This window comes from Arachis ipaensis, chromosome B02, assembly GCF_000816755.2.
Source record: "Arachis ipaensis cultivar K30076 chromosome B02, Araip1.1, whole genome shotgun sequence".
Lineage (NCBI taxonomy): Eukaryota > Viridiplantae > Streptophyta > Magnoliopsida > Fabales > Fabaceae > Arachis > Arachis ipaensis.
The window spans coordinates 6,475,528-6,485,688 of NC_029786.2; the positions used below are offsets into that span (position 1 = coordinate 6,475,528).

Consider the following 10,161-nt stretch of genomic DNA (forward strand, 5'->3'; position numbering starts at 1 on the left):
GTTAATCAATTCAGAATTTAAATTTAAATTTGAGTAAGAAATTAAAAAATTTACTTTTAATTTTATCTCATTAGCTAGAATTAATTTTAAAATAAAAAATTACTTTACACATTATATTGTAGGATAATATGATCAACGATAGTCTTCTAGTTAAGGTTGGAATTAGAAGTGAGCCGAGCCGAGCTAGACCAAGCTCAAACTCGACCAATCGACTCACAAAAATTGAGCTTAGCTCGCGGTTCGGCTCGTTAATAATCGAGTCTATTTTTTAAACTCAAACTCGGTTCATCAAAAGCTCACGAGCTGTCTCAAATAACAGGAACATAATCTATAATTCTATATCAATAAATTATAACTTATATATTTTAAATATTAAAAAAGATCAATTTTATGTATTGTCTATCTATCAATTATAAATTTTTTATTTATGTTCTACATCAAAATTATATATAAAAAATAAATATAAAATTTTAAATAACTGTTCAAGTCCGGCTCACCAGTTTACAAGTTCAGCTTATCGTGCTATTAACGAGTCGAGCTCCTGGCTCATGAGCTAACTTAACTCACTTCCAATCCTAGTTCCAGTAATATTATCAAAGAATATTAACCAATTCAATAGCTTTTGTGATAGCAAAAGTTTATAAGTTTGGAGGCCTATAAATCAAGTCATAAAATGTGAAGTTTTAATAAGTAACAACATTGATCATATTATTTTAATTTTAAGAATTAATATGATACCAACAAATAAAAATGTCTCAGGTAAATTTCAACAAAGACAAATATTTATAAGTATTGCTATCGATGAGAAATTGATCTGCTTTAAAGATAAATACTATTTTTTATGGTATTTTCCAACTCAACAAACTTTAAAAATAAATACTATTTTTTTTACGGTATTTTTCAACTTGACAGGTTGAGAATCAATCTACCGTGAATTAAAACTCTATTTATGGATCTGTTACTAATCAATAGATTACTACACACAAAAGATGAAATTCGAATCCTAATACTTACTTAAATGAACGAGTGAAAAGCCTGATCAACCAATCAAAAATTACCTAAGACAAATATTAATTATTTGGGATAAGTATTGTTTTGGTCCCTAACGTTGAGGGTCAGAATCGAAACCGTCCCCAATGTAATTTTTGATTTAAAATCATCCTTAACATTTTCTTCGTATTAAAATCGTCCTTTTAATTTTTTTCAGACAAAAATACCCTCCACCACCACCAGCACCTTTGCCTCCACCACCAGCACCACCACCATCAAGAATAACAACATCAATGAAATCAACACAAATTCAACAAATCAACACACAACAACAATAAAATCAGAAAACAACAAATCAAAATCAAAATTAAAAGTAGAAGCAGAAGCAGAAAGCAGAGACCAAAACAAGGAGCAAAAGCCGAAGCAAGAAGAAGAAGAAGCAGATGCAGAAGAAGAAGCAGATGCAGAAGTCGAAGCAGAAGAAGAAGCATATTCAGAAGAAGAAGCAGATGCAGAAGTCGAAGCAGAACCACCGGCGCTTCCCCAACGGCAGCTCGTGGTCGAATCGGCGGCGACGGCTCAGCGGTGTAGTCTCCTGATGACGACGTGATGGCGGCGACGAGCCCTAGCAGCGCTGGCGCATCTCCTTTCCCTTTTCTCTTCTCCCCCGTCGCAGCTCCTCTTTCCTTTCTTCTTTCTTTTGGTGACAGCGACGGCAGCTCCAAGTTTCGCCGGCGCCGTCCCCCCTCCCCCTTCCCCATTATAAAAACGTGACGTATTAATCCTTTAGAACAAATATATATGAAAATATTAATATGGTAGCTTTCTTCCAAAGGGAAATTATTGGACAAGTCATGAATCTTTTTATTTTCAAAATTAAAAAGAAACTTACTTTTTATCTCATCTGCTATTGTTCAAAAAATAATAAAAAGAAGTATTTGGCTATTTTTTATTTTTTATATATAAATTAGTAAGTCTATTAATTATTAAGAACTCAAGGACAGGAAGAACCGTACAGGTTCGCATCGCATTTTACATTCCAAGCGTGCACGTGTCCACCCCAAGCACCCATCGAACGTGCACCAATAAAAGCACAAACAAACCGCCACGTGTCTGTTTACAAAGTGCATCACTCCACGCTGGCAGAATATAATACCACAAACGCCACACGGTAACTTGCTACATCCGGTCAATACCGCCACGTAATCAGTAGACCCCATCGTCACAGCTGGCTACACTTTTACGGACCCGAAGCCTCAGCAACGAAATTTGTGGATGAGAAAAAGGCTCGAAATTAAATTATTAAAAAAAAAAACAAAGTGAAAAAAATTGGGAAAAAGTGCAAAGGTAAGCATCAGTGAGAAGCGCCAGTAAGTTTTCGCCACGTGTAACGTTCCTATAAGCTGACGCGTTGCAGCCTCAAATAATAACGAAGAAAAAATGGAAATAAAATTAAAAAAAATAAATCCACAAGAAATTATAGTGGCTGAGATTGCAAGTTGCGGTTAAACACTCTGTTGCAAGCTTCAGCTTCAGCTTCACTTTCAGTTTTTCTGTTTTGCATTTTCTGATACAGTTTCTGTTTTCAGTTGAAGAGAAACCTCTCTTTCCTTCTCGGATTTTCGAATTTCGCAAAATATTTTTTTTTTTTGCGATTTTTTTTGGTTTCGTTTTGGACTTTTCCGATCTCCGATTCGTTATAGCCAGAAATGAGTCCTCCGGCGAGTGTCCGGTGACGGTGAGCTAGCTCGAGTTGCATGATCGATGTGCTGTTTCGTTGCTATGGCTTTTTTAAGAGGTAAATTAATATTCGATTTTCCTTTGTTTTTTGTTTGAGAAATCTTGTGATTAGTTTCTGTTTGGTTACCGAGAAAATTCAAAATTCAATCACCGAACTTCGATTCAAGTTTACCTTTGGATTTGGATGTGGCAGGGTGCTCTCACTTCACTCAACTCAGCTCGTTTCTGTTGAGCTGAATTTCGAGTTGCTTTGGGATTAAGATTTTTTCCAATTTTTTTCTCGGCAACCAAACAGGAGGTGTTGGAAAATTTTGCAGTGGATAGTGAAGTATTCATCTATTATATATTTATAGTGATTTATATGAAGTGAAAGATGGATTATAGATTTTGTTGCTGTTGCCGTGAGTTGAATTTATCGGTTGCTGTACTAATAGTAGTTTCCCTTTCTTGTTTCCGCATTCTTTTGAAAGGTTTTGGCGCTCTCAAGTTCGTTTTGGTGAGGATTCTGATTAAGGAAATTTACTTTTATTCATTGGGAGAAGCGTCTCTCTGTTGCGGTTGATTCTTGAAATTTTGATTAACTGTTGTTTTCCTCTGTTGGTTCTGGTTTGGCTGTGTATTATTATTATTTTTAATTTGAGAACTTGTAATGAATTGAATGAATGGTTTATTGGTGCTGATACATATAGAGAGATGGATCCCTTCCTACTACTGTTCTCGCTTTGTTTCTTTTGCAGCAGAGATAGAGTCATCTTGTCATCATATCCTCATTAGTTTCACTACCACCACGGCTTTACTATTCACTGTGTTGTTTCGTCTCACCAATAATGGAAGGAGGTTTTCCTATTATCCGCTACTCGTCAGGGAGGATCTGAAGCAGCGCTAGCTGCTCACGTCCTATGATGGACGCGTACTCCTCTGGAGAGGAAGTGGTTATTAAGGTTAGGTTATTGATTGATTGATAGATTTCCTTGTTAGAGGAATGATAAAGATATTGAATGTTAGTATTTTAGAAGTGACTTTAATTCTCAAATCATGGTTGGAACAGAAGTGGGGAAAAAACTATGTTTTTCTGTTAGGCCTAATGAGGGGAACTGTAAATCAAACACACCCTGAGTAGTTTACTGGCAATTGCAGACTAGGAAACCTTATACAATCACCAAGCAAAGAGAACGATGGACAGAGGAGGAGCATAACCGATTTCTAGAAGCTTTGAAGCTCCATGGGCGGGCATGGCAGCGAATAGAAGGTAAGAGTGTGTGTTTATGTCAATACTCAGATGTTTTCTCTTGTTCATTTATTCAGATTCATATGCAGATCTGAGATATGTATCTATGAGCTACCATATCAGAAAATGACATGAATTATATCTATATTTGATTAACTCTAATTTTGGATCCTCCTTTTTTGGTTTCTCCCATGGCCTGCCCCTTTTTGCTGCTTTATTTCTGCTGTGCAGAGCATATTGGAACAAAAACTGCCGTGCAGATCAGGAGCCATGCGCAGAAGTTCTTTACAAAGGTTGATGGGCACCTTCTCACCTTGGCTTAAAATATTTTATTACTTTATTTGAATTTATGTTTTATTTGAGATGTTGATTTATCTATGAGTTTTGATTTGCTTTAATCAATAAAAATTCTCTTGCAGAGTTCATGATAGTTCTGTAACTGAACTGGTACACTGCAAACTATATTAGGATCTCATAGTAGTTTCTAACTAAATTCTCTCTGGTTATAATATACTCAATGCGCTGGAAACCATAGTGCTTATTCAAAAATAAAACTTGTATTATATTTCTTGAAAACATTGGTAGCATCTGTCAAAGGGCTTACTGGGTTGATTTTAAATGATGAGACTTTAAGTAACAACAATGGACAAATTAAATTGGTCATTGGTTCATGAAAGGAGAATCATTTACGCAGCAGATATAAGCCTGCTTATGATAAAGAAATGTGTGTTATTTTTAACTTGGAATATTTTTCTTCAAATCCATATCTCAAACTCTCAGGTCGAATAGAACCGCTCAAACTCAATGAACTAATCCAAGACTACATGTGTTATGCAAGTGACTGCTTTGCATAGGAGATGATAGTAAAACTTTCATCTCAATTCCATGTAAACTTATTTCTTTATCAGGATGAAACTCCCTAAGTGAATATTTTTAGTAACTATGCATGAATGTCCAAGCTCCTGTCAAAAAGAAAAAGAGATCCAAAGCTGGTGTTCCTGGTAAAATGGAAAGTATGACAGTGAACCATGTCTAGTTGAGCTGCTTGGTTGCTTTGATACAGTAGAGTCTGGTAGTTTTCTTTTTCTGGAGTTCATTGTATCTGCTCTTTTCTAGAAATAGAAATATGAAGCTCAGCGCTTGGATGCGTGAGCAGTGTGAGAATTTGGAAGCTGCCAGCTTCCACAATGTGGTGGTGATTAGTGAGAGAACAATTGATTTCTATATGAGTACAGATAGTGAATGTTTGGAAAATAAATTATATGTTAATAACAATAACAAGTAGTTTACTCAAGAATTGCAGAATGCAGAAAGATTGAAAGCATTCAAGTTTTACCTCTTCTTGAAAAGAGTGCCAAAAGAGCCAAAGATACTAGAGTTCTGCTCCGTTCCATGCTTCATAATGATTGATCCTCACGCAAATATATTTGGAGAACTCAAATGTATGTATCTTGGTAGTGAGTTCTGTAAGTTAAATGGAAATGCTTATTGGTAGTTCAAAACTCGACAGTACATAGCTAAATGGTCTCTCTGTATCCTCTCTTTTTGGAAAAAGTATTTGCTCAGATCAATGAGGGGGATGGTTTGGCTATGATTATTTGGCCAAACCATCCCCCTTTTTTCATTTATTATGATAGCATATACGCTATCTTTTTTGCTCCAAGACTAGGATATTTACCGTCGTCGCACACGGTGACTAATCCCGCATTGGCTTTTAGGCACCTCAATGGATGGGATAACTAGCCTGGAGTGTTAAAACATTTCCATGCCCAAAGTAAGAATTGAACTCCAAACAGTTGGTTAGGGAGGATGAATCCCTTTTGATCAATCACACTTCCCGGATACATGTATGATATTTTAATGCATAGAATAAATGGAATCCTTTACAGAAGATGCCCTATCTAACATGGAATTCAAACAGATCTTGATATCAAACTTGCCCAGTAGAAATTCTTGCAATGAGCAGAACTTGAGAACTGAAATTTGAGGGCATGGTTAATCTGATCACCTTACTTGTTGGATCCAAGTAAATAGTTTATGCTAATGGCTAGAATCATCAATGTCTTTGATGTTGATCCATATCAGAATCTGTGCCGTGGTTGTGCACATGTTAAGAGTTGAATGCTGTAAATTTGTGTTAAATGTTGATGGACAATTCTTGTTTCATAGAACTACTGCCATCATTGCAATTTCTGTCTTTGTTACCTAATGCCAATATCTTCCTACATCTTTCTAGTCTAGAATCAATAATAAAAGTTATAGAAGCTTTTTATTAAACCATAACCAGTTCCAATTCCAAAAATCCATATAAATAATCGTTGGTAATTTTCCCCCATTGAATTGGTGAATATTTCTGGATGTTTTCTTTTGTTAGCTTTAATGAAAGCAGTACTTGATTTACCGTGTATATAGTTGATTCTGCTTTATAATTGAATACAACTGAAATTATCTGCTTTTGAGATATTAATATTTTCCAAAAAGTGCTTTGGAAATTCTACATACAAGAACCAAGTAAATGCACTAGTACATCATAGTGCTTTAAATGATTTTAGTTTGACTTCACTTGCTGAGAATACCGTTAACATTTTCTTTTTCAGTTGGAGAAAGAGGCCCAGGCAAAGGGTGTTCCAATTGGACAAGCTCTTGACATAGAAATCCCCCCTCCACGACCCAAAAGAAAACCGAGCAATCCTTATCCTCGGAAGACCAGTGCTGGTGTCGCATCATTGCATAGTGGAGCAAAGGATGGAAAACTCAGTTCTCTTGAATCTTCACATGCTAAACAAGCACTGGACTTGGAAAAGGAACCTGTCCCAGAGGTAAATATTTACTTCCTGTTTTATATATTCCACTATTCACAGAGTTTATTTATTCACTTATTTTCAGTTTTGTCAATTAGCGAAATAATCTTGTTCCTTGTTTTAATAGAAACATAATGGAGACAAAGTGTCACATGTAAAAGAAAATAAGGATGAGAACTGCTCTAAAGTATTTACTCTTCTCCAGGAGTTACCATGTTCTTCGGTTTCTTCAGCAAACAAGAGTTCAATATCGTGGTCAGTGCCACTGCAAAATTCATGCGGCTTAAGGGAGATTATACCTTCAGTGAAAGAGGTAATAGCGAAAGATGGAACAAATAAATCTTTTGTTACTATTGAACTTGAAAATCGGAAGTTGGAGATAGATGATGGGAAGCAGACTAATGGAAACTCCAGTTTGGAGAATTCTGATACAGTGAAATTGGTTCAAAATGAAAAAACAGATGGTCTTAACTGTGAACTAACCATAGATGGGATACAAGGCAATCAGAATTATCCGAGACATGTTACTGTGCACGTTGTTGATGGGAAACTCAGAACAAGTACTGCAAATCCATCCCAAGATATGGTGTTTCAAGATTCTATGTTTCAGCCACTAGGAGGGATTAATGGGCAACCTAATCTTTTCACCAATTCAACCGTATCAAACACGAGCGAGAGCCAAAACAACACAGAGAGATCTTCTGTTCATCAATCATTTCTTCCTTACCCTCCCTTCATACAAAATAATCAAGGCGATTACCAATCATTTCTTCAAATGTCTTCCACATTTTCAAGTCTTGTTGTGTCTACCTTGCTGCAAAACCCAGCAGCACATGCTGCCGCAAGTTTTGCAGCTACTTTCTGGCCCTGTGCAAATTCAGAAGCTTCAGCAGATTCTCCTACGTGCTCTCAAGGAGGTTTTCCACCCAGACAGAATGGCTCTCCTCCAAGTGTGGCGGCTATTGCAGCCGCCACTGTAGCTGCTGCAACTGCATGGTGGGCTGCCCATGGACTGCTTCCTATGTGTGCTCCACTCCATACTGCTTTTGCTTGTCCTCCAACATCAATGCCTGCAGTTCCATCAATGAATACTGGTGAAGCACCAGCACCAGCACCGGTACAAGAACCGGCACCAATACCAACATCAGAGACAGAACAAGAGAAGAATAGTCTGCAAAATCCTCCTCAGCAGGACCAGACACTTGATCCTGTATGCTCGGAAGCTCAACAAGCACAACAGTCACCTTCTAAGTCCCCAGTTGATATCTCATCAGATTCTGAGGAGAGTGGAGATGCCAAGTTACATGCTTCGCCGTCCAAGGCTACTGATCAAGAGTTGAACAAAGAAATATCCGAGCACATTGATTCCAACAAAGCAAAAGGTAGAAAACCAGTTGACCGATCCTCATGTGGTTCCAACACAACCTCTAGCAGCGAATTGGAGACTGATGCATTAGAGAAGGATGAGCAAGGGAAGGAAGAGCCTGAAACAGCTGATGCTAACAATTTAGCCATTGACTCTAGTAATCGTCGTAGTAGAAGTGTTAGCAACCTTACTGATTCTTGGAAAGAGGTCTCCGAGGAGGTAACATTGTATCACAGTTTCTTTTCATGAAATTCTTTTAATACAATGCATGCATACGTTGCTTTTTCTTATGAAACCTTAATTACCAGGGGCGACTGGCCTTTCGGGCTCTCTTTGCCAGAGAGGTGTTGCCACAAAGCTTTTCGCCTCCGCCCGATTTGCTAAACAAGGATCAGGAAATGGACAGCATCAAGGATAACAAGCAAACCACAGATATCAAGGATGAAGGCCAAGACAGCAAGAAATGCAGTTCTATTTTCGAGGGTATTCAGAAAATGATGCCATGTATAGAGAATAATGAGGAAGAGGGACTGCTAACCATAGGACTTGGACAAGGAAAGCTCAAGACTCGTCGGACCGGCTTCAAACCTTACAAAAGATGTTCAATGGAGGCCAAGGAGAACAGGGTTGGGAGCACGGGGAACCAAGGTGAAGAGCAAGGGTCAAAGAGAATACGCTTAGAAGGGGAGGCTTCAACTTGATGAGGTTTGATTATGATCCTATGCATGCTATGCAATAGAACGTAAGAGGCTCTACACCTTTGGTTATTGCATGATCATAATTTCTTAATCCTCCTCAGTTATGGTGTACCTATTGTTTGTTTTCTAATTCTGCATCTTCACGAAACTTATCGTGTAGATGTGTGTACCATATTAAATTACTACATGCTTTCTTTTACTACCTTGGACAGATGATGATGATGATGTTACTGCTGTTAAAATCTCCCCTAAATAGACTTCGACAAGATACATTAAGTATTACTTGAGCATTGATGAACATTAAGTAATTTATGATCCTTCATTCAGCCGTTTTTCTTGATTTTACCTTATAGTTTTCTTGATTCTTTTCTTTTTTTATTTTATTTTATTTCCAAACTCTGCTTGGAATTGGAATAAATTTTCTCAAACAGGGTATGCTTTTGCGTTGATGTCGTTACCAAATACATATATAGATAAAAGTGGTTTTCTTTTGGTTTTAAGTTTGACTTCTTTTTGGAAAGGGTAAGGTTCATAATCCCAATCTTAAATCTTGTTTTCATGGGGTTTATAGTCCGAAGATTTTCTTGAAAATAAAAGGAATTCGGTATTAAATAGAGGCACGTAATTAAGTGAAACCAAGCATTGAAACATAGTTCACTTTGCCTAGGAATAAGAACTCTAAACAGAAGATAAATATAGGTTGTGTGTAAAGCAAGAAGAGAAAACATATTATAAGAGAAATTTGGTATAATTTGATTATCATTGTACTAGAAAAAGGTGTGTGTTCATCTTCAAGATAGATGTGCGAAGTAAAGTATAAATGAGAATTGAATAGCTTTTTGGTATGTCTTCCTTCCTCATAATCGAAAGAGGTGTGTATATGTTGTTATTGTTTATTTATTTGGAGCAATCATATTCAAACTTAAGAGGTGTGTATATGTTGTTATTGTTTATTTATTTGGAGCAATCATATTCAAGCTTTGAAGAGCCGATAGGAGGCATGACTTTTTCACCTTATTACAGTAAAGCTAGGCGTTCAATCATTTTTTTTAACCAAATTTTCAACTAACTCATAGTTGCCCTTTTTATCTTTGGTACATATGCGGACACAGTTGCTGCTGCTTCTTCTATTTCTTGTTGCTACTACTTCTTCCTCTTCTTCCTCCTTTGTTATTGTCATCATTGTTTTTTTCTTTTATTTTTGGAGGACTACATACTCAAAATATTGATCACTCAACTAACAAAATATATTTGTAGCAAAAATTTATGTATTATATGTAAAATTTTTTATTATGTGCAAAAATTTTTGTACTATGTATAAATATTTGTGTTATGTGT

The 10,161-nt window shown here is 36.6% G+C and overlaps 1 protein-coding gene across 11 annotated transcripts; it reads left to right on the plus strand.

Annotated features, from left to right (window-relative positions):
• LOC107624537 (protein LHY) lies at window positions 2,476-9,149 on the plus strand. Of its 11 annotated transcripts, none has more exons than XM_016327063.2 (9): window positions 2,476-2,788; window positions 2,924-3,058; window positions 3,201-3,226; window positions 3,468-3,671; window positions 3,868-3,979; window positions 4,190-4,251; window positions 6,556-6,777; window positions 6,887-8,344; window positions 8,434-9,149. In XM_016327063.2, exons 4-9 carry the CDS (start codon window positions 3,630-3,632, stop codon window positions 8,824-8,826), a joined length of 2,289 nt encoding a protein of 762 aa, XP_016182549.1. In that variant the 5' UTR covers window positions 2,476-2,788; window positions 2,924-3,058; window positions 3,201-3,226; window positions 3,468-3,629; the 3' UTR covers window positions 8,827-9,149. The 11 variants fall into 11 exon arrangements, with proteins under 11 accessions (XP_016182549.1, XP_016182552.1, XP_016182550.1 ...); XM_016327066.2 differs by having other exon boundaries at window positions 3,471-3,671; XM_016327064.2 differs by having other exon boundaries at window positions 2,924-3,053.